The sequence below is a fragment of the Urocitellus parryii genome, chromosome 11 (genome assembly GCF_045843805.1).
Source record: "Urocitellus parryii isolate mUroPar1 chromosome 11, mUroPar1.hap1, whole genome shotgun sequence".
In the NCBI taxonomy this organism is placed as follows: Eukaryota; Metazoa; Chordata; class Mammalia; order Rodentia; family Sciuridae; genus Urocitellus; species Urocitellus parryii.
The window spans coordinates 106783106-106808443 of NC_135541.1; the positions used below are offsets into that span (position 1 = coordinate 106783106).

The 25338-nt window shown below is 34.9% G+C and overlaps 1 protein-coding gene across 4 annotated transcripts in view; it reads right to left on the reverse strand.

The window, feature by feature from the left end:
• The window catches only part of Trim33 (tripartite motif containing 33), a 128466-nt gene that overhangs the window by 21667 nt on the left and 81461 nt on the right, over positions 1–25338 (reverse strand). For 3 of the 4 annotated variants that reach the window (XM_077791013.1, XM_026394125.2, XM_026394124.2), the window contains exons 5-11: positions 20046–20162; positions 16687–16801; positions 13914–14060; positions 13367–13484; positions 9645–9919; positions 8825–8989; positions 4126–4326 (exon numbers count right to left, since the gene is read on the reverse strand). In XM_077791013.1, coding sequence (XP_077647139.1) covers positions 4126–4326; positions 8825–8989; positions 9645–9919; positions 13367–13484; positions 13914–14060; positions 16687–16801; positions 20046–20162 — 1138 coding nt within the window. The remainder of the gene's footprint in view (positions 1–4125; positions 4327–8824; positions 8990–9644; positions 9920–13366; positions 13485–13913; positions 14061–16686; positions 16802–20045; positions 20163–25338) is intronic. The other variant, XM_077791014.1, reaches the window with a different exon arrangement.

Consider the following 25338-nt stretch of genomic DNA (forward strand, 5'->3'; position numbering starts at 1 on the left):
TGCTGAGGCTGGCTTTGAACTTGCCATCCTCCTGCCTCAGCCTCCAGAGCTGCTGTGATTATAGGCATGCACAATTGTGCCCAGTTCCCCTAGGGTTTTATGTAAATGGAATTGTACAGAATGTACTTTGTTTATTGAAGGGGGACATTTAGATTGATACCAGGGTCTTATTGCAAAATAAAGCTGCCATGAATTGCTGTGTAAATCTTTACATGGCATATATTTCCTTTTCTCTTCAGCAAATACATAAGTAGAATGGATGGATCATTGTGGTACATGTATGTTTAACTTTTAGGAAACAAAGAAGCTATTTTTCTAAGTGGTTGTTCCATTTCACATTTCCACCAATGATGTATGAGGCCTCTAGTTTGTCCACTTTCTCCCCAATATTTGTTATGAGTCTTCTAAAACTGTAGTCATCTTAATAGGTGTGTCATATTATCACTCACTGGGTTTAACTTTCATTTACCTAATGACTAATCATGTTAGCATTTTTACACAAATGCTGCTTAACTTCTGATAGTGAGATACGAGAAACAAACCAAAGGTTCACCAACAGAGGGCTTAATAAAAAATGTATGTGTGTGTGTGTATATCTCCCCATCCCCCCAACAAATCAAGAAAATTGTATGAACTAATATGACAAAAGTACAAAAACATAAAACTTTCAAGAAAATATTTATACTACATACCAGGCAAGTACGTATAGTACAATCTCATTTTCTGTTACTTTTTATTTGTATATATTTTTGGAAAAATATCTGAAAGATTGTACACCAATTAGTAAAAGTGCACTTGGTTGGGTGAAAAAAAATCGGGGAGACATTCATTTTTCCTGAGAAACTTTTTTTTTTTAAAAACTACAATGTTACTTTTATAAGGTCTAGAGGTCTTTTAAAAATTGAGTACATCAAATAATAGGGCTAGAGTTGTAGCTCAGAGGTAGAGAGTGCTTGCCTACCATGCGTGATGCACTGGGTTCAATCCTCAGCACAACATAAAAAATAAATAGCTCTAATTTCAGGGGAAAAAAATAAATTACGTTCTACTCTACAAGAATAGCTCTAATGATCAGTACTAAGATAAATCAGCAAATATTCAAAGTTTGGCTTTTGTATGTATTTTATTTGCTTTGCATAATTAATGCTACCTCATCTGCTCTCTATGTAGCCTCCCAGGAGTTTCTTTTTACTATACCATTCTACAGAAGGTTAATGGGGAAAGTAGGTGACTTTAAGAGACAGATTTCTTCTCTATTTTTAATTATATTAACTACTTTGTTGGTGCTTTTGTTGTAACCACATCTAACTGCTTGTTTTTGCTCGACAGGGTGGCACATGTCTTCAATCTCAGTGACTTGGGAGGCTGAGGCAGGAGGATCAAAAGTTCAAAACCAGCCTTGGCAAAAGCAAGGTGCTAAGCTAAGCAGCTCAGTGGTTGAGTGCTCCTGGGTTCAAACCCCAGTACCTCTCAAAACAAAACAAAGAACAGGTGACTATAACAAGTATTGGTGAGTATACAGAGAAACCAAAACCTTCACACACTGTGGATGAGAATGTAAAATGATGCAACCATTGTGGAAAACAGCTTGACAGTTCCTCAATTAGTTAAAGATGCTCACAGTATGACCCCACAATTACACTCCTAGATGTTTACCTTAGAAAGCTGATAAACTATATATATAAAAACTTAGAGAAAAATTTACAGCAACATTTTCCTATTAGTCTAAGAGTAGAAACCCAAATGTCCACCAGCTGACAAAATGTAACATATCTATACAATGGAATATCATTTAATCATAAAAAGGAATTCGGTACTGACACCTGCAATAACATAGAATTGGAAAATACTCTTTCACGAAGAAAAACCAGCCAGCCACAAAAGGCCACACAGTGTATAATCCCATTCACATGAAATGCCCTGAAAAAGCAAGTATATACAAATGGAAGGCAGATTAGTGGTTTCTAGGGGCTCGAAGAGAATGTAGAGTAACAGTTCTTAGGGAACCATAAAAATATTCTGAAATACAGGTCATGGTTAAACAATAATATAACATACTAAAAAACACTGAATTATATGTTTTGAGTGAATTTCATGGTATATGAAACATAACTCAATTAAAACACCCTAATAAAACAGAACACATCTGCAATTAAAGGGAAGAGAATGGTTTATAGGAAAAGGCATGAATCTGCTCCTCCTACCCCACTCTAAAAAAATTAAAGATAGGAAGTTTCTTGTTTTGATCTTAAAGTTCTTCTGAGTAGAACAGGGTTAGGTCTAATAAAGGTTATGATGCTCAGCTTTTCAAAGATGTAGAGCATCTACACTTACTCCACCTGGTTTCTGTAGGAAGACTGAACCCTAGGAAATTAGGTTAAATGTGACACTTATAATCAGCCTTCTCCCTTTGTTAACTTTCTTATCAACTGAAACCAAGTCTTATTTCTCTTCTTGTCCTCAATACCCAAGGACTTAACCATATAATAAGTCCTTAGTAAAATGTGAATTACTCACTTAACAATATGCATGCCTCTGGTTGCCCAAAGACTCTCCATACACTTTTCTAGGCCTACAATTCCAAACTGTCTCCTTGTTATTGCTGTGGATAGTGGAGAGAGACTGGGTTTTAAATTTCAACCTTTCCATTTACTGTGTGACTCTGGGAAAATCATTAACCTGTCTTACTCACATCATAAAATAGGGATATTACATATCAAATTAGGTGAATTCAAGTATTAAACTAATATAATACCTGTGAAAGCACTTTGCTTTTAACTTAGAAGTGTGACTTTTAAATTTATATTTATATTTTTCCAATTGTCCATTCTACATGGCCCAGGCCTCCTCCACTGCCATTCCCTTAGCCAAAAAAGCTCTATTAGTATCAGAGAAGAAAATTCGCAAGTCAGTGGTTTTCAAACAATTCTGAAATAGTAAGAATATCATTTAAGACTCCTACATATACTGATAAGTACACAAAATTATTAAATGACAGCCACAGGAAGAGTGTTAAGGGCCCTGCTGTTTCAGCAGTTGCACTGCTCCTTGCTACCATGGTGACCTCTGACACCAAGTAAGTAATATAATGCAGGACATTAATTCAGTATAATCCTTAAAGGTTATACTTACATTTAAAAAGAAAATGTTTTGGCTGTCTCTCTCTCTCTCTCTGGAGATAGCCTGTATTCTCCCTTGAATGCACAGTCCTTGCTGTACACCAAAGACATCTCTCTCTGGAGATTCCCCCATGCTCCCTTGCACATGTGTTTATTTGGCTTAATAAACCCATCTATGCCTTTGAAAAATAAAAAATTTTTTAATTCAAATTAATTAGAAATTCCAGAAGGCAATGGAGATATCTGTCTTCAGAGATATGCCAGAGTTGAAAGGGACAAGAAACTTTAGAGGCCCTTCATAATCTAGCAATTATTCCTCACCATTATTTTCTTTTTACTGTATGCCTCATAGTGCCTGATATCTATAACTTCCATTCTTAGCCCAACAAGACTGCAAGAGGAGTTAACTATCCTTCCTTATCAATCTAAAAGAAGAACAACAAGGGCTGGGGTTGTGGCTCAGCGGTAGAGCACTTTCCTAGGCACATGCTGGGCCCTGGGCTCGATCCTTAGCACCGCATATAAATCAATAAAATAAAGGTATTGTGTCCAATTACAACTAAAAAAATAAACATAAGAAAAAAAAGAAGAAGAATGACAAAAGATTTGACCACATTTTCATCCTGGTTTACCTCGCTGGCTACAAACTCACAGCAGGAGTACAACATCTGATACAAAGTCTGCTTGTTGGCAGGTAGAAAAACAGGAAGAAGTAGCCTATTAGCAAGGCTGATATTAATCTGTTATTTTATTAGATAGTCTCATAACAGAGAATATTCAAATTCCTCTAACTTAAAACTACTGAGGAATGTCAGCTCTAGCAAAAGAACTTTTCAAAATTCAACTATGTATTCCTTCTGGAAATTTCAAATTGTTGGAATTTGAAAAAAATTAAAAACAAAACAACAACAACAAAAAAGAACCACTCTGGAATAAATACTCAACTCTTGAATCAGTATGAGATCAATATGCGGCTTCAAATGACTCATTCAACTCAAATACAAACCTGTATGGGTGGAATATCTGGCAATGATGGAAGGTTTTCTGGATTGGTAACTGAGGGGATAAGCTCTATTGCTGTAACAGATGGGCTGGTGGGACCTCGGTTTGCATTGGCCATAGTTGCTGTAGTAGGGCTTGTTGGGTTGATTGTGGTGTTGTGTACCGATACGACAGGAAAGGGTCCAGCATGCCCTGGGTTTGAGTGCTGTTAAGAAAGAAGACATTATTATTTGATCTGCCAGGGTATCTGAACTGTACCTTCATGGCGATTCTTTGTTTAGAAAAGATTCTGATGTGTTTGGGGCCCGTGGCTGAGCAACAACATGGCCCCTCTCAAACTTACGCAGAAGAATTCAGACTTAGCCGATTCATTTTCTACCTGTCAGCCTGGTGATATGATCCTATTTCAGGACAGACAAGAATATACTTAAGAAGGCGATCTGGAAGCCCCCAAGTTGTCACTTACCAGGCCAAGAAAGTCACCATTTTCTCCTTATACTTCCTTGATCCTTTAGACTCTTTTCTAATAAAAATAATTATGTAATGCAGCTTGACATGGCAGAAAGGACAATTAATTTATAGACTAAATATGACATTGACTCTTGGCTCTAACAGTATACAACCTGAGCCAAGTCACACAATCACAGCAATTTAGAAATAAGGATAAATGATACCTCACCTGTTTTATTGTGACATCTGTTACGAGGATGATTGAAAGTCATGTACATAAAGATGTTTGGGGAAAAGTTACTATACACATATAACCACCTGAAATATTTAAAAACTACAACTACTAACATTCAATGATTCTGTTAGGGTCAGCCCTAAAATTTAAGGAAAATGTTCTGAGAAACTTGGCTAGTCTGACTCTGTTGCTTCTGTACTCTTTGAAATGGGGATCACCTAGCTTTTCATAATATTTAAATTCAGTACTTTCAAGGAGCTAAGGGGTACATGGGATCTAAAATAGTTTTAAGAAACTTAATATCTACATCCTCAATCATCTTATTTACTAATCTTTACAAAGAAAAAAAAAGAACTTTTTGTGTAAGAATGTGTAGGGCTGGGGTTGTGGCTCAGTAGCAGAACATGTATGAGGCAATGAGTTTGATTCTCAGCACCACATAGAAATAAATAAAATAAAGGTCCATTAACAACTAAAAAATTAAAAAAAAAAAAGTGCTACACTCTACTATCTTTTCACCACTTCTTTGGCTCTTGCCCTTCTTCCACTTAATTAATAATAGTGTTGGGTGGGTAATAAGTGACTAACTCTGAAACTTAACAAATCTTTATAATATTTGATGAACAACAAAAGTGAAGACCTGATGAACCTATCACTGATTAAAACAATTTTCAAACAGTTCTGGTAGATCACTGTTCTTTTTCGGGATTGGATTGGGTGTGGGGGTGGAGGAGTGGGAGGGTATCAGAGATTAAACCCAGGGGCACTCAACCAGTGAGTAAAATCCTCAACCCTTTTATATTTTATTTAGAGACAGGGTCTCACTGAGTTGCTCAGGGCGTTGCTAAATTGCTGATGCTAGCTTTAAACTCTGATCCTCCTGCCTCAGCCTCCTGAACTGTTGGGATTACAGGAATGTACCACCACACCTAGTTAGATCACTGGTTCTGATTTATAATCTAGAAAATTTGAAGAACCAAAGAACATTTCTATAATAAAATACTTTTAATTCCTAAATACCTATTTTTTAGAACAAGCTTCCAGAGCAACTCACGAAAACATAAACCAAAACTATTAATAAAAATCAATGTTAATTTTGTTGAAAAAAAAAAGAAAAACTAATGTTGAGCTGGGTGTTGGAGCACAGGAGCAATCCTGGTGCAATTCTTCCAGAGGATTCAAGTTCAAAGCAAGTCTTGGTAACTTAGGTTATCTCAAAATGAGAAAAATTAAAGGGTTGGGGATGGAACTCAGTGGTAGAGTGCTTTTGGGTTCAATTCCCAGTACTCCCCACCCCCTCAAAAAAAAAAAAAAATCCAGTGTTTGATTCTTATTCTAACAACATGCTATAGCATACAAACATATATATATAGGGATAAAAAGACTCCATCTATCTCACAGAGATGGTTATAACCAAAGGAATTTTTTTTCTCTTTTTGTAGTCCTAGAAATTGAACCCAGTATTTTCTTTTCATTTCTTCTCTTTTTTAAAATTTTATTAGTTGTGAAGGACCTTTATTTATTTACATGTGGTGTTGAGAACCCAGTGCCTCACACATGCTAGGCAAGCACTCTACCATTGAGCCACAAGCCAGCCCTGAACCCACTATTTTCTTTTTTTTCCTTATTGTTAATAGACATTTATTTTATTTATTTATATGCGATTCTGAGAATTGAACCCAGTGCCTCACACATAGCTGGTAAGTGTGCTGCCGTTGAGCCACAGCCACAGCCATAGTCATATGAATCCACTATTTTCTAATATTCTTATAACAGATTAAAAAATATGCGGGGCATGATAGCAAATGCTTGTAATCCCAGCAGCTCAGGAGGCTAAGGCAGGAAAACTGAAAGTTTAAAGCCAGCCTTAGCAACACAGCAAGGCCCTTATCATCTCAGCAATGTCTTATTAAGTATCCCTAGGTTCTATCCCAGGAACAACAACAACAACAAAAAAATCTGTTTCAACAATTATGTAAAAGTAATTTAATGATAATTTGTATCCACAGGAAAAATTTTGAAATTTAATGTCAGCCTTACTGTCACTTAAAATTTAACAAAGCATCATGAAGTAATTGCTTTTCCTGCAAAAAATTACAAAGACTAATAAATGTCTATCAAGAAATACATTAAGCCTAAATACATTAGGGCACTGTGACACACATCTGTAATACCAGCGGCTCTGAAGGAGGAGACAGGAGGATCGAGTTCAAAGACAGCCTCAGTGAAAATAAGGCACTAAGCAACTCAGTGAGACCCTATCACTAAATATAATATAAAACAGGGCTAGGGATGTGGCTCAGGGGACAAGTGCCCCTGAGTTCAAATCCCAGTACCAAAACAAAAACAAATAAAAAAAATTAGAGTAAGATAAAATTCTGCAGTAAAATTCGAGTTCAAGGACAAAAGTATGTAAAACTTGATAACTTTTAAAAGAGCTTGCCATGATATTTGAGATTCCAATAGTCATTTAAAGAATGATAAGCCAGGTTTGGTGGTACATACCTGTAACCACTATGATTACAGGAAGACTAAATTGGAAGGATTATAAATTTGAGGCTAGCCCCAGCAATTTATCAAGACCCTGCCTCTCACAAAACAAAACAAACAAACAAACAAAAGAATGATGTCAAGGTTTCATTTTTTTTTTTAAAGAGAGAGAGAGAGAGAGAGAGAGAGAGAGAGAGAGAGAGAGAAGAGAATTTTTAACTTTTATTTTTTAGTTGTCGGCGGACACAACATCTTTGTTTGTATGTGGTGCTGAGGATTGAACCCGGGCCGCACGCATGCCAGGCGAGCGCGCTACCACTTGAGCCACATCCCCAGCCCCAAGGTTTCATTTTATAATGCCAAAATTATTATGCTAGGAAGTATGTCTTTTGCAACTATTCATAAGCTTACAATGAAAAATTGAAATGAAACCTGCCAAATGTGAGGGAGGATATATTTTTCAAAAGTCGTTCTGGAAGTACTTGGACCAAAAAGCTGAAGGATCTCAGCTTTAGAATAGAGTTTTCTCAACTTTTAGCATGCAAGCTGATCCAAGAGACTTAGTAAAAGTTTACTAAGTAATAGTTTATTTATATATTTATTTATTTTTAAAAGTTTTAACTCAGTAAAAGTTTACTAAGCACTCTCCTACTGGAAATTCTGATTCAGTGGCTCAGAATTTAACAAGGCCCCCGCATTCTAAGTCAATCTGACCAGTGATTCTGATGGCTTTTGAAACATGTTTTGAGAAACACTACTACAAATTAAAATATGAACTTTGTCATTTTGTGCACCACCGTGCCTGGCTTAATGTATTTTTTGACATTTAGTAGTCTTTTTTGCAGGAAAAGCAATTACTTTAAAATCCTATGTAAAACTTTCCTCATTTTATAATCATATCTCCTATACAAATATGATATACTATTCAGGTAAAGATCATACATTTGTCTCTAAATACATTTGGGGGATTACTGTGGATTGTTCCTAAGGCTTGTGCATGCTTCACAACTGAGTTAGATCCCCATCATACCCTTATTCTTAAGGTTAAACATATACTCTACACTCTAAACAAAATAATACTTCAGAAAAGAAAAAGTTATATATAGCTATCTGTATTACTTTTCAAAGTCCTGGTTAATATTAGGATTAAAAAGTCACATTAAAAGAGCAAAGGAACAATATCAGAAAATTGAAATTCTAGGATTGACCTTATCATTATTCTCTTGTGATTATATGTACATCAAAAGTTCTGGAGATTATTTTTCACTTTGTTAGTAAATAGGTTGGACTGTATCAGGGATCCTTAACCCAAACTGTATGTGATAGGATTAAAAGGTCAAAGCAATTCTTAAAATTGAAGACAAAATTTCATGTGTATGTGTACTTCTTTTGGGACAAGAGGACATACAGAATTAATCACATTTCCAAACATATCAAAGAACTGCTCCCACCAAATAATTAGGAAAAAAAAATATGTCTTTTTAGTTTTAAAATTGTATGATTCTTACAAATGTAACTCTAGGCATACTTGTCTTTGGAGATGTGGCTGCATCATGGAATATTGAGGGCCGCTGTGCCTGGGTATCCCTGGTATTCTGGCAGCATTCTGAGCCAGTCTCATTTGATGGGCTTGAAAAGCTCCACAGTTCATGTTGCCTCTTTGCATGGTTTGCACACTGATTAATCTTGGAGGCTATAAAAAGTAGAAATTGCAATTTATATAATATTTTTTATAAATATCTTTACATTACAATATGTTATGCTAAAAAATAATTCAGTCAGGATAGAAGGGTATAAAGCAAAATATCAAAATCATTGTTCTCAGAGAAGTATTAATAATCAAAAGTGTGTGTATCACTCCAAAATTTCTTGTCTCGTGTGTGTGTGTGTGTGTGTGTGTGTGTGTGTGTGTGTGTGTAATTAAAGCACACTAACTTATCTCACTCAGAAGTAACAGTTTTGAGTGTGAGGGGCAGAAAGATCAAGAAAGACAAAGAGATGGGACTGATATGAAAAAAAAAATGGGTAAGGAACATATCAGAGCTTAGACAATGTGGTTCTTTGTCCCACAACCATGTGAAAAACAAAAAAGATCCTGTGTGGAAGACAAGAGCCTCAGCACTTTTGGAGTAATAAGAAGTTCATTTTATTTCCCATGGTAAGTTATTTATCTATAGTTTTTCTTCTTCACACTTCCCCTGCAGTCCTATCACAACCAGAGCAAATAATCTGACCTTTGAACTCTATTCCTGCTAGTAACTTTGAATGTATGACTCATTTATATAAGATAAAGAATAGTCTTGATTTGTTCATTATGTGTATCAATAATGTAGTGATACAATACTCACCTGTTGTTGTAACATCTGAGGAGCTGCTTGTCTAGGATGCTGTTGTGTTGTTGTTGTTGTTGTTGGTACAGGAGCTGGTGGTTGCTGCATCCTCATCTGTTGCAACTGCTGATGTTTCTGAGCATATACTTGTTGTTGCATGTGCTGGAGTCGAAGCTGTGCTAAATTAATCTGTCCAGGGGTTTTACTAATGTGGTTTGTTCCTGGAGGAACTTGCCCAACTACAACATTAGGAGTATAACCAGGAGCTGGTTTACTCTCTATTACTAGATTACCTGAGGATTTAAAAAAATAAAAAGAATTTGCATATAATCAACTACTTCGCAGATTATTCACTATATTCTCTTCCTTTTCTGACAACTCTCAGCACTGCAAAGCTTCTAGTACGCGGGTATACCAGGGATGGGAGCTGGAGGAGGGGGTAGGAGAGGAGGTGGATGGGAAAGAAGATGATCAGAAACCTAACATTGTGAAACCCTCCTCCCAAACAACTTTTAAGTAATCAGAATATATAATCTGCTCTTATTCTTTGTTTATACAGGTTGTATAGAAAATTAAAGAGCTGAGTGACATGCCCATATAGACTGTCTAATTCATATTTATCTCTCTCTCTCTCTCTGATACTGGAGATTGAACCATGGTATCCTAACCACTGAACCACATCCTCAACCTGTTTTATGTTGAATCTCACTGAGTTGCTGAGGTTGGTCTTGAACTTGCAATCCTCCTGCCTCAGTCTCCTGAGTTGCTGGGATTACAAGAGTACATCACTGTGCCAAGCTTAAATATCTCTTCATGATAAGACTCAAAAGATACTAATTCCAGGGCAGGGGTTGTGGCTCAGTGGTGGAGTGCTTGCCTAGCATGCATGAGACATCCCTTACACCACATAAATATAAACAAATAAAATAAAGGTATTGTGTCCATCTACAATTAAAAATAGTTTTTTAAAAAAGATACTAAATTCCTTAAGTTTTTGAATTGCTGATATATGAAGGACAAAGTACTATATGGTTACAAAACTGTGTTCTATGGAAATATTGCACGGTTTGAACCATTTATAACATTAGAAGTGACCATTTTCCCGGATTTTCCCAGAGCTATTACTTTTTTTTTTAGTTGTTTTTTTTATTTCTATTTTTTATTAGTTGTTCAAAACATTACAAAGCTCTTGACATTTCATATCTCATACATTTGATTCAAACGGATTATGAACTCCCATTTTTACCCCATATACATATTGCAGATTCACATCAGTTACACATCCACTTGTTTACATACTGCCATACTAGTGTATGTTGTATTCTGCTGCCTTTCCTATCTTCTACTATCCCCCCTCCCCTCCCTTCCCCTCCACTCCCATCTTCTCTCTCTACCCCATCTACTGTAATTCATTTCTCTCTCTTGTTTTCTTGTCCTTTTCCCCTCACTTCCTCTTATATGTAATTTTGTATAACAATGAGGGTCTCCTTCCTTTACCATGCAATTTCCCTTCTCTCTCTCTTTCCCTCCCCCCTCTCGTCCCTGTTTAATGGTGATCTTCTTCTCATGCTCTTCCTCCCTATTCTGTTCTTAGTTGCTCTCCTTATATCAAAGAAGACATTTGGCATTTGTTTTTTAGGGATTGGCTAGCTTCACTGAGCATAATCTGCTCTAGTGCCATCCATTTCCCTGCAAATTCCATGATTTTGTCATTTTTTAGTGCAGAGTAATACTCCATTGTGTATAAATGCCACATTTTTTTTATCCATTCATCTATTGAAGGGCATCTAGGTTGGTTCCACAGTCTAGCTATTGTGAATTGTGCTGCTATGAACATTGTTGCAGCAGTATCCCTATAATATGCTCTTTTAAGGTCTTTTGGGAATAGTCCAAGAAGGGGGAATAGCTGGGTCAAATGGTGGTTCCATTTCCCAGCTTTCCAAGGAGTCTCCATACTGCTTTCCAAATTGGCCGCACCAATTTGCAGCCCCACCAGCAATGTACAAGAGTACCCTTTTCCCCACATTCTCGCCAGCACTTGTTGTTGTTTGACTTCATAATGGCTGCCAATCTTACTGGAGTGAAATGGTATCTTAGGGTGGTTTTGATTTGCATTTCTCTGACTGCTAGAGATGGTGAGCATTTTTTCATGTACTTGTTGATTGATTGTATGTCCTCCTCTGAGAAGTGTCTGTTCAGGTCCTTGGCCCATTTGTTGATTGGGTTATTTGTTATCTTATTGTTTAATTTTTTGAGTTCTTTGTATACTCTGTATATTAGGGCTCTATCTGAAGTGTGAGGAGTAAAAATTTGTTCCCAGGATGTAGGTTCCCTATTTACCTCTCTTATTGTTTCTCTTGCTGAGAAAAAAATTTTTAGTTTAAATAAGTCCCATTTGTTGATTCTTGTTGTTAACTCTTGTGCTATGGGTGTCCTATTAAGGAATCTGGAGCCCGACCCCACAATATGTAGATCGAAGCCAACTTTAATACCAATACTTTTCATGTTATTTCAGGAAATAGAAATAAGAGGGAGCTCTTCCATATTCATTCTATGAGGCCAACATCACCCAGATTCCGAAACCAGACAAAGACACTTCAAAGAAAGAAAACTACAGACCAATATCTCTAATGAACGTAGTTGCAAAAATCCTCAATAAAATTAGAGCTATTACTTTCTAGAGTTAGAAGGCAAATTTTAGCTATGTGTGATTTAGGGCAGAAGTTGTCAGGCCACATAAAAACCTGCCACACAGATTCTGATTTTGCTTGTTTTTAACAAAAATTATAGACAAATTTGTATATAATTTTTAACCCAAAGATTACTATTTTAAAAAAAATTATAGACAAATTTGAATATATAGATATTTTTTAACCCAAAGATTACCATTTTTAAACAGAAACCCATGAAAACTCTACTTTAACCATTCCCAATGTTAAGGACTTGTCTATTCTGAAAGTGTAGTTATTCGTTCGGTTAGACATTTCTAACTGATGGGCAACTTTTTATTTAAGACAGGGTCTCACTATGCTGCCCAAGTTGACCTCAAACTCCTAGTCTCTGAGAAATTCTCTGGGTAGAATTGCTATCTGCCACACCTGTAACCCTCTTTCACCCACCACCATTTTTAAATTAGAGCTGTTTTTCTCTTTCTCTGTAATTTTTCACCCATGGTCTTTAGGTCCACAGTGTGGAGTAACAAAAGCAAAGTCCATTTTTCATCTGTGTGAAAAGAGCTGCTTTTGTGTTTCAGACATTCCTCAGGACATGACTACTGGATATAGAAGCTTTTTGAAGGTCCTTCTATAGTGCATTATTTGGCATTATTTAATTACTAAGTATCTACAAAATTCTTCCAGAGAATGAATAATCATTTGCTAAGATGTCTACATAAAACAATCAATATTAACTTTAAAAGATGTAAAATGAAACACTAGAAGTGGTACACATTAAAAAACACCACTACAGGGACTGGGGTGTAATTCAGTGGTAGAACTCAAGGACCAGCATTTAATCCTCATCATCAAAACAAAACAAACAAAAACCCCCCATATTGACAAACTCTTAAGTATTAAGATGTAATGAAATAGCAACACAAACCATAAGTAGAGTTTCCAATGAATAAATATATTCCAAGTCTTTCGCATTTTAAGGTTAAAAACTTCATCTAAAACTTGCTTGACATGTTTTCTTCTCTCAATTTGGTATTTAAAAGTTATACTCATAAAACGATTTCTCACCTAAATTGACTACATTCTTTGCCCAGAAGGTAGGATCACAATGGAAACGTATTGCTCCATTAGCAGCAGGAACAGGATCACATCGTGCTTTCAAAATATGACGCAATTGAAAAGTAATCTTAGAGGGAAAAAATTCATATTAGTCTTATACATACAAGACAGAAACATAGAAAAAAGTCATCACACAGCCCAATTATGTCAAATCTCAGATGAGACAGTGTCAATATTTAAATTAGCTCTCAAATAAAATGTATATACTTCTTCTGCCATCTCTGACAATAAATTATATTAAGGTACTAGGTATCTAAAAAGAATAAATACAGTCTGATTTCATTTATATCAAATTCTAGAAGAGGAGGGCAATCAGATTAGTGTTTGCCTAGGGTCAGGGGTAGAAGGGACAAGGACACAATGAAAACTTTTTATATCTTGATGTGGGGGAGTTACACTTGCCAAAATTCAAGCTGATACTTTAAACAGTTGAAGTTAGTTAAATAATACCTTAATAAAGTTGATTAAAGAGAAATAAAGATATTTTATGTCTTACCAGTCGCTTGCTGTACAGTAGTGCTGTGCTGCTGCCACTAGCAATTGCCCAGTTAGTAAAGTTCATAACATGCTTCACCTGCCTAGAGAGGCCTGTGATGTCATTCTGCTGCTGTAGTAGCTTCATCTGTCTTTCTTTTGTAACATTCTGGAAAAAAAAACAAGAGCTTTACTGAAGAATAAAAATCATATATAAAAATCATATGTACACAACACCTATGTTTACTTTAAAAATAAGATAACTGGACAAGCTCATGCTTATTTAATGAGCCTATGATCCGTAAGAGGAAAGATCAGTAACAAAAGTGGGACTATAACTTGAGTTTACTAAGCTAAAAGAATCTATAAATAGAAATTAATGTTAGTTGATGTTGGTTTTTTTTTCTTACAGGATATAAAATGTCTGTTAAAATGGTGTCTTCCTATTAGGTTAATCCAATATACAATATGAAATTATAAGCTGACCTTTAGAAATACTTTAGAAACTTTTTTTTTTTTAATGAATCTCTTTTGTAGATAGACACAACATAATGCCTTTATTTTTATGTGGTGCTGAGAATCGAACCCGGGTCCCACCCGTACTAGGTGAGCACTCTACCACTGAGCCACAATCCCAGCCCTAGAATTGACTTTCTAAACTACCAAAAATATTTTTACTGGTGTGGCATGATGCTGAAGTTAAAATTTCTTCAGCTCAAATTAAATTAGTGAAAACTTTATATTAACTTAGTCTAAAACAAAAAGATAAATTCCAGAGCTCTAAGGGTAGAATTAGGAAAACTTTTTAAAAAGTGTTTTTTAAATTTTAATATACGTTTTTTAGTTGTAGATGGACACAATATCTTTATTTTATTTATTTATTTTTCTGTAATGCTGAGATGGAACCCAGTGCCTCACACTTGTTAGGCAAGCGCTCTACCACTGAGCCACAACACCAACTCAGGAAAACTTTTGACATGACAAATTTAAAAAGAACAAAGAGGCGCTAGGGATGTGGCTCAAGCGGTAGTGCGATCGCCTGGCACTCGAGCGGCCCGGGTTCGATCCTCAGCACCACATACAAAGATGTTGTGTCCGCCGAAAACTAAAAAATAAATATTAAAAAATAGTCTCTCTCTCTCTCACTCTCTCTTTAAAAACAAACAACAAAAAAAAGAACAAAGAAGTGAAGACTGACCAAACTAGAAAAACCAATTTCAGAAATCCCTGCAAAGGAAAAATAAACTACTTAACCCCTGCAAAGGAAAAATAAACTACTTAACAGAAACTGAAATCCCTTGAAGGAATGGGTAATATCTGATATATTCTGACATTCAGCCTTTCAAACAACCTACCTACTTATTTCTTAATCTTTTCTCCCACCAAAATTATTCAACTTAATTTATTGCATAATATTTTTGACTAAGGAAATAAGTGTCTAATTTTATAATGAAAATCAATGAATAAAAGTATCCAACTGACAAATTTGATTTACAACCTCACTAGAAATCATTACTTTTATAAAGCTTAGGAAAACCTCTCTTTTACAAAGTGTAGGAACATATTACACTAGAAATTTTAAAATTATTATCATGTTAGGAGTATATGGCATATTCATTATTAGGTATTTACATACATACACTTTATCCTTAAGAGGCATCTTTTAATTCTGAAGCCCTTGAAATGGTTTTTAAAATGTCTTCTTGGATGTATAGCTAAAATTTATTTATAATACATTAACCTGTATCAAAAATAGTTACTGCTAAATGCTCTCCATTCACACGGTCCTCTGCAGGAAGGTAAGAACCATCTGTTAGGGTTGAAAGCAACTAACCAGATGTACAACAGGAAAGAGACCCCCAATTTCAATGATATGGGCAAGAATACTTTTAATTTCACAATTGTGTTTCAATGGAAAGATGTATTTAAAAGACAGAAATTCAGAGATAATATTTTGTTCACATAATTTCTTTTATTTGCATGTAACTAATGTTTCTAATTTCTTAAGAGTTCTAAGCAGAAATTGAATGGAAAAAAATTTAAGGGCAATCTGAGATAAATGAAAGTTACTTAATCAATACATAGCTTAAATTAATATTCAATGGTGTAAAGAACATAACCCCATATTATTTGAGCCTACTTAATTAAGAGCACAAAATTTCAAACAGGAAATTTCAAGGTGAGAAGTTTCTTTTCTGAGAAATTCAATTTCTCAGAAAATTCACATTTGAAATGTTGAGACCTGTAGGCAATAAAGTCACTGATTTAAAATTAATTTGAATTTAACAAAAATAACTAGGTACACCTCTAGAAATTAACACCTACATAATCATCTAAAAATATGTAACACAAAAACCTAACACCATAAAAATATCAATATTGAAAATTTATAAATTTCAACATAAGCAGCATGTTTGGCAAAACTATGGAAATATTTTAAAATAAGGTGAAATACACAAATGGCTCAAGCAGAAGCCCAACATGCATTTAAATGAAAAAAATGTGACAGGCCTGCTTTGTCTTCACTTAAATCACATTTCAATAATTTTTTTTTTTCATTCCCAGGGAGGATATCACTAACTCTATGTATACAGCTAAAACTAATGTTATCAAATTGGGCCGCAAGTAATTATCTAGAAAAAAGGTCTCTTTCCCAATAGAAAATTTTAAAAAAATTTTTAAATTTTACTTTACTTCCATATCCCCAACCATTTAAAAAGAGTTTTCAATAAACATTAAAAACAGCTGAAGAGCAAGAGAAGCAGTTTTTGTTTTATTTTGGCTTTGAACCATACCTCTAGCTGCTGTAAGAGAGATTTTCCTTTCTTATTAATTTCATTGATAAGGGTGAAAATGGCCACTTTAATTTCCTGTTCTACTCGTTTGTTAGTCTCATTTACTTCTTTTATCCTGAATAAGAGAAATGCATCATTAGGTTATCAACTTATCCTATGTCTTTGAGTCATCAACTGTTACAGAAATTCAACTGGGCACTTAATCAAGAAATTAAAGTCAAAACTTTGTCAAAGTGTACAACTTATGTTTCAGCAGATCTACCACTTAAATTTGGTCCAAACAAGCTATGTATAGAGACAAAGAATGAATTTAATATTTAGGAAATTTAAATCAAGCTTATAAAAGGTCAGTTCATTAAGCTGGAGAAAAATCTCCTTTAATCACTAGGACATGAATGCGATATACAAACATCTAATACACCAAGGACTGCTGGCTAGTGTCAAATTTGGCCCATTAGTACTATTTAATATTAATATTTTCCTTGAATAATGTGCAAAGATGGGAACCTATTATCACCCTTTGAAAGGGCAGGCATCAAACTTGAAAGCATTTGTTTGTTTTCACTTAAAACACTTCAAATGTGGGTTCTGATATTCTCCCTCCTTCCATAACTTCCTCTCATAACAGTTTCTTAGTGTATACAGTAAAAAGAACATTAAAACATTTTCAATCTTGTTTTCTTTTTTTGGCGGGGTGGGGGGGAGGGCAGGTGCCGCTGGGGATCGAACCCAAGGCTTCTTACAATTTAAGCATGTGTTCTACCACTGAGCAACACCCCAAATATCTCCAGTCCCTAGATCCAATTTTAAAAATAGCCATTGGTTTTAGAAATAGGTATGAGCACCCATAATGGTTGTGGAAGTTTTGATAACTTACAAAATGGGACAAAAGCAATCCCATCAATATAAACAAATAAAATGCCAACATAAAACCATAATAGGCAGTCTTTACTTTTTATATTTTTTACTTCGGTACAAACTGCCTTTCATTTGGCTAAATTCATATCTGAGTAATTTTAATATACTCTAAGCAATAGTTTTATAGTTTTTTTTTCCTCCGTTGCCTGTATATCACAGCTTGTTTGGACACTTATTTGAAAATTTTATTGAATTCTGTCCTTATTAAAGTGAGTGGAATACATTTTTTAAAAATAAAGGAACTAATTACTAGGGATAAGAAATGTTAAGTCCTACACATAAAATGACTGAGCCAAAGATGAAAATCATTAAGCATGGTGAAAGCAGAAGAGTTAGCCTGAGTCTTATTGGACTTAAGCAAGAAGGAAGAAAATATGTACATTTAGAAATAACAGGCCATCTAAAAGCAGGATTTCGGGGAACATAAAGGAAGCAGTGTTAACCTGTCAGCTCCTGCCTGGCTATCCGTACTCACCTGCTGCTGCCATGCTTCCTGCAATTTGAATAAACAATGTTTCTATACAGCAAAAATAAATAAACAAATAACAGGTTGGATATGGTAGTGTACACCTGTAACCCCAGTAAGACCCTGTCTCAAAATAAAATTAAAAAGTGCTGGAGATGTAGCTCAGCTGTGAGCCTGTGCCTACCCCGGTTTTCACGTGTGTGTGTGTGTGTGTGTGTGAGAGAGAGAGAGAGAGAGAGAGACAGACAGACAGACACACACACACACACACACTGGTGGGGGCAGGGGGTGGATGTAACTTTGTGTGGAACACTTCCTTAATATGCATGAGGCAAATAAAACAAACAAAAAGAAAAGTACATTTCTCTTTCCTGTGAAAAGAACTGCTTTTATTTTTCAAACGTTGTTCAGGATGTGGCTACTAGATACATTAGCTTTTTGAAACTCCTCAAAAACAAAAAGGAGAGGAGAAGAGAGATTATTAGAATTTTTTAAAGCTTTCTGATGAAATCATTAATTTACCCAAAGCTATATAATATAAAAGATAAACATTTTGTTCTATTTCTGAATACAAATCCAGGAACATATGTAAAAAATACATACAAAGCATACATTTAAAAATTTGGGATTGCCATATGAATCAACTATCTTCCTCTGAAAGGGTCATCTATCAATAACTTCCGAGAAGACACATTTATCTTTTTCAACATAAACCACAACATATCAGCAATTTAATCTAAAACATCCTGACATTTCTTAAAGAAAAAAAAAAAACAATCAAGCATCATTCAACAATAAGCCTCTCCACCCCCAAAAAGAGAAAACCATCAATGGACAGTATGTGCATTTACATTTGTTATCTATAGGAGCCTTTCATTTTCTTTTGTTACTTAGGATAAAAAGTTGTAACATGTTTAAAGCACTATTTTCATTCATTCAACTATTTGATATTTTTGAGCATCTGTTGTGTGTGTGTGTGTGTTGTATTTTGTTTTGTTTTGCGGTACCAGGTATTGAATCCAGGAGCACTTAACCATTGGGCCACATCCCCAACCCCACCTTCACAGCCTTGCCACCGCTTTTCTTTGATATAGGGTCTCACTAAGTTACCTAGGGCCTTCCTAAATTGCTCAAACTGGCTTTGAACTTGTGAACCTCCAGCTTTAGTCTTTGGTCTCTGGGATTACAGGTATGTGCCATCATGCCCAGCTTGTTATGTGCCATTTTAATCATAACAAATTAATAAATTTTAATAGTCAGGACAAAGTTCCAATATTTGTGAGCTTATGCAATAATTATATTGTGACCCTCTTCATACTTTTAAGAATTTTCATGTTTTAATTATGCCAGCTCCAAGTGTTTGTCTTTCTAGTGTAAGAGTCCTAACTTTGTTAACCTATTTGCCCATGGAACTTATTCCTATTTTCCCCTATAAATTAATTTAATTTTTTAAGAAATGTACCAAAATAAGTGTAACTTCTTCTCTTGATAAAAATAACAGCAGCAGCTAAAATCTGGGTGCTTACAATATGCGAAAAACTATATTATATATTCATATTATAATGCTACTAATAAGATAAATACTGTTTTTAATGCTTGTTTTAGAGACGGGAGAATAAATTTGTTCACTATACTTGTTCTTGCTCCTCTATACTGTACCTCCCACACAATCTTTACTTTAAATTCTATAATTCAATTCTCTATATATTAAATTCTTTTTCCAAGTTTAAAACTTATACAGACTAATCTTTTTAATTATAAAATAGTCAAACACATATGCTAAGAGTATAAAAATTTTCTAGTCAATTAAATTTTGCTTAACAAATACTATAAACCCAAACTCAAATTACATCATTATTTTTTAAAAATTAGGTTTTCTGTATATGTTTAATAAGTAAATAAACATTTTTAAGTGGATTTACTCCTCTTTGATAATTCTTAATATGAAATTATGCTTTTAAGGCAATACACTTACCTATTCTGCACCTGAGTAGCTGCAAAATGAACATAATTCTTCTTCTCAAGAAGCTTAGCCAATAGGTTTTCAATTGCACCTTTCTGATTTTGAAAAGCTTCTTCCAAAAACTGATACCTTTAAATAAAAACAAAAACATTTAAAATATAAAATTTAAAATTGAAATCGGGATATAAAGAAGAATAACTTAAGTCAACCTTGAAACCTTACATAAATAATCAACTCCACATGCTAGTCACTTGTGTATTAATTCAAAGGCAACTTTTAAATAGAAATTCCTTTTCTTCTAATCATAGACAGCTATTATTAAAGAAAAAAAAAGACTGAAATAATGTTTTCTGTTAAAATTTTGATTGATGAATTTTATTCTTTATCTTGTCTTTATAATCATACTTGAAATAATTTTTGAATTCGAGATGCCTTGTCAAACTTTTCAAAATGATTATATCAATTAAAAATATTGGGCTGGGGTTGTAGCTTAGGAGTGCTTGCCTCACATATGTGAGGCACTGGGTTTTGATTCTCAGCACCTCAGATAAATAAAAAAAAGGCCCATCAACAACTAAAAACGTATTTTTTTAAAATATAACCAATACCAGTTTAATTTCAACTCTGTCAACTTGATTTAGTATATGTTAGAATTTTCTAGTGAAGGAAGTATAGACTTTACTGGTTAGTCATTACTAGAAAGCTAAAATAATAGTTTTCTTTCCTTTTTGTAGTTTATCTATGTGATTTCTACATGAGTAGAAAAGATTCATCTGGCTCATAGTATAGTTAATATATAGGCACAAATATGAGCTGATACCACACTGTGACAAGAGCTATAATGGTGGTGTATATTATAATCTAAAACAAGAATCTACTAACTAAATCAGCCTCAACAGCAAGGAAAACTTCACAGAGATGTCAGAACAGAAACCTCTGTTGGCACAGTTAATATATTATAAAGACATTAAGATGGTCAAAGGAATATGCAAAGGACAGAAGATAAAGCAGTAACTGATTTAAAAAAAAAATCCAGAGGCAGCTAAGCATGGTGATGCACACATCTAATTCAGTGACTTGGGAGGCTGAGGCAGGAGAATTGCAAGTTTGAGGCCAGCCTCTGCAACTTAGTGAGGCCCTAAGCAGCTCAACAAGACCCTGTCTCAAAACAAAAAATAAAAAGGGCTGCAGACTTAGCTTGATGGCAAAGTGCTCTTGGGTTCAATAAGGAAGGAAGGAACAGAGGGATGGGATGGGGGCGGGGTACAAATTAATGAAGAAAGAAAGGAAGGTACCATGGTATACCAGGTCATTTACAGTCTGCCTCTGGAAATGAAAGACCAGTTAAAACTCCAAGATAGGTGATAGACCATTCAGATGATGGAACAGAGTACTATTACTGGTTGATATAACCAAACAAGCAGGAACAAATGACTCTGTAAAAGATCAAAAGCAATGTTGATCTGGGAGGTGGCTATGGCAAGGCCCATAGTTAGAATTGAAAAATTCAATGCCTAGTTAAAGCAAAGTCAAGGAAAAGTCACAAGGAATGAGGCATCTAAGATACTGACAAAAATGTAATCATCCTTTAAGACACTGGTATCACAAAAGTAAAGGCAGGAATAGACATGCAAATAAAAAGCCTAGGAACACTTAGATGTCTTTATCTCAGGTAGATATGCGGAAATGCTATAAAATTAACATAAAGGGAAGTTTACTAGGTTAAGAATGGAGGGCAGTAAGAAAAAGTGTAGCGCAATATGCAGATCTGTGTTATAATAAATTGTTGATCAGGTTTTTATTTTGTGTGCTGATTTAAAGAAAAATTTTACTGTGGTAAAATACATATATTAAAATTTGCCAGGGGCTAAGGATGTGACTCAGTGGTAGAGAGCTTACCTGATATGAATAAGGCCCTGGTTTAACCCAGAGCACAGCCAGTTTAACTATTTATCTATTTATTAATTAACTATTTATCTTTTATTTATACAGGTACCACAGATAAAACCCAGGGGTGCTTAACTACATTCCCAATCATTTTTATTTTTTATTTTGAGACAGGGCCTCACTAAATTGCTGAGGTTGGCCTCAAACTTTGAATCCTCCTGTCTTATCCTCCCAAGTCCCTTGAATTATAGGTATGTACCACCACATCTGGGCAGTATGACTATTTTTAAGCAATCAAACTGTTTGTAAGATTGTGCATATTAAAATCTAAGATATTAATTAAACAGCCCCCATTATACATGTGGTTTTTTAATTTAGAAGACTTTTAGCAGGGCATGGTGATACATGCTTGTAAGCTCACCAGCTCAGGAGGCTAAAGCAGGAGGATCACAAGTTCAGCCTGGACAACTTAGCAAGACCCTATCTCATAATTTTAAAAAAAGGGCTGGGATGTGGGTATACATCAGTGGTTAAGGGGCTTGCCTAGCATGCTAAAGATTCTAGGTTCAATCCCCAGCACCCCAAACACATGTGCACGCATTCCACTTTAAAGCTGTCCTATTTTTGGATAGGGTACCCATGAGAATTGGTTCTTTCAATGAAGACCAGCATTTGATTTATTCCATATACAACGATTTCTTTATGGCCAATAAGAAATGTTTTACTATGCTAAATCTATACAAATAAAGTACAAGTATCAAAATTCCATGCTAATCCTTTTGACTTAAAAAACACTATTACGGGCTGGAGATGTGGCTCAAGCAGTAGCGCACTCGCCTGGCATGCGTGCGGCCCGGGTTCGATCCTCAGCACCGCATACAAACAAAGATGTTGTGTGCGCCGAAAACTAAAAAATAAATAAATATTAAAATTCTCTCTCTCTCTTAAAAAAAAAAACCACTATCACTGTGAAGAAGAAAGACCTTTTGAAGCTGAGTGTAGTGGCACATACCTATAATCCTAGTGATTCAGGAGGCTGAGGCAGAAAGATCACAAGTTCAAAGGCAGCCTCAGCAACCTAGGGAGACCCTAAGCAACTTAGTGAGAACCTGTTTTTAAATATTAAAAAAATAAAAAGGGGTTTGGGATGTGGCTTGGTGGTTAAACATCCCTTGGTTCAATTCTTGGTACCAAAAAATAAATGAAATAAAAATTTAAAAATAAAAAGGGCTGGGGATGTGGCTCAGTGACTAAGTGCCCCTGGATTCAAATACCCTGTAACCTTCACCCCCAAAAGAAAATCTTTTGAAGGAAGGCTTCATTATGTCTGCAAATAAGAAGAAATTTGGTGGAAAACTCAATTACTATTATCAAAATTCACAAAATCCTAATCCATAAATTTAACTTTGAACAAATATCATGCTTCCAAAATAAGCACTCAAGTGAACAAGAAACAAGCAAGTATGATATTTTCCTAAACATGTATACCTAAGTGAAAATATGTATACCTCCCTTTCCTTATATAGTGATTGACACTTGAGTTGAATGCAGAAGGATAAATAAATGATAGCCTTCTAGGGAGACCAACTTAGAAGAATGCAATAACTGCACTGTAAACAAACAAAAACCCTAAAAGTACAGAGTTTTAAAACCACCTGTTATTTTCAGGTTGACCTAATAGAAGGCAAAGGTAGAAGAGTGAAGAAGTACTAGAGCTAAGAAGCCTGTGCATTTTGCTGAAGATAGGTTCAGATAATAAATAAGGGTAAAACGATAAATGCTGGCGAGGATGCAGGGGAAATTATACACACATTGCTGGTGGGAATACAAATTGGTACGACCAGTCTGGAAAGCAGTACAGAGATTCCTCAGAAAACTTGGAATAGAACCAACATTTGATTAAGTTAACCTACTCCTTGGAATGTACCAAAAGGACTTAAAATCAGCTTACTATAGTGACACTGCCTCATAAATGTTTATAGCAGCTAAGCTATGGAACCAACCTAGGTGCCTTTCAAAAAATGAATGGATAAAGAAAATGAACTATAACTCAGTGATAAAGGATGGCATTTGCTGATAAACAGAAGGAACTGGAAACTATCATGCTAAGAGAAAAAAGCCAGTCCCAGAATACCAAAGACCTAATGTTCTCTCTGATCCGTGGACACAATGGGAGGCAGAAAGGGGGAGGTCGAAGTTCATTGGGTTAGACAAAGGGAAACGAAGGAGGGTGATGGAAATAGGAAAGACAGTAGAATGAATCAGACATAACTTTCCTATGTTCATACATGAATACACAACCAATGTAATGAATCAGATATAACTTTCCTATGTTCATACATGAATAAACAAGCACAAGAATGAAAAATTATACTATGTCAAATACTCTCTACTGTCAATGTATATCTAAAAAGGGCATATAAAAGCTGGGCATGGTGATGCACGCCTGTAATCCCTGCAGCTGGGGAGGCTGAGGCAGGTGGATTGCAAGTTCACAGCCAGCCTCAGCAGCATCGAGGTGCTAAGCAACTCAGTGAGACCCTGTCTCTAAATAAAATACAAAATAGGGCTGGGGATGTGTCTCAGTGGTTGTGCGCCCCTAAGTTCAATCCTCAATACCAAAAACAAACAAACAAATAAATGAAATATAAAATTTTAAAAAATACATAATGTGAATTATCAGGGATTTAAATAAAAGGTGATGATCAAATTGTGTTCACTTAAATAAATTTCAATTGTATGATCAGAACAAGAGAACACTAGAGTTTTTCAAACAGGTGAAATAAAACAAAAAGGGGAAAATATAAAGATAGTTTTGATTATAAATTATCTCCCATAGTTTATAGATTTAACCTAGCACAAATATTTTTCTAATTCATCAAAAGTCTAACTGAAATACTTTAGAAACAAGAAAAAGGAAGAATAAATGGATGAAATAAGTATAAATTTGATTAATATAAGAACATTTGAAAGTATTTTTTAATTTTAATCTTAGATTGTGAACTAACAATTATTAATGTGCTTTCTCAGACACAATGTTTTCACTAGTATTTCAAAACATCTAAGTAAAAATTATATATGCCAGGATTTAATTTAAGATGAAAATCAAAGAAAACTTCCTGAGCTTTAGGCTAAAATTATAGAAACTCAGTATACTAAATATACAACTGGTAATCTGGTTTTTAACAGAATGAATCATCATGCCCATGCTATTTTATTATTAGAACCCATTTTTAATGCAGTTTGTTGAGCTATTTTTGAAATTACAGTGCTCATGAATAAAAGATGGGAGATGGATGAATAATAAGGTGTTATCTTAAAAGGTTGAGAACCACCTCAGCTAATAAATAACTTCAAACTTTTGAATGCACACCTTGTGTTTTAGTAAATCCTGGACATTACTACCTGACTTGCCAAA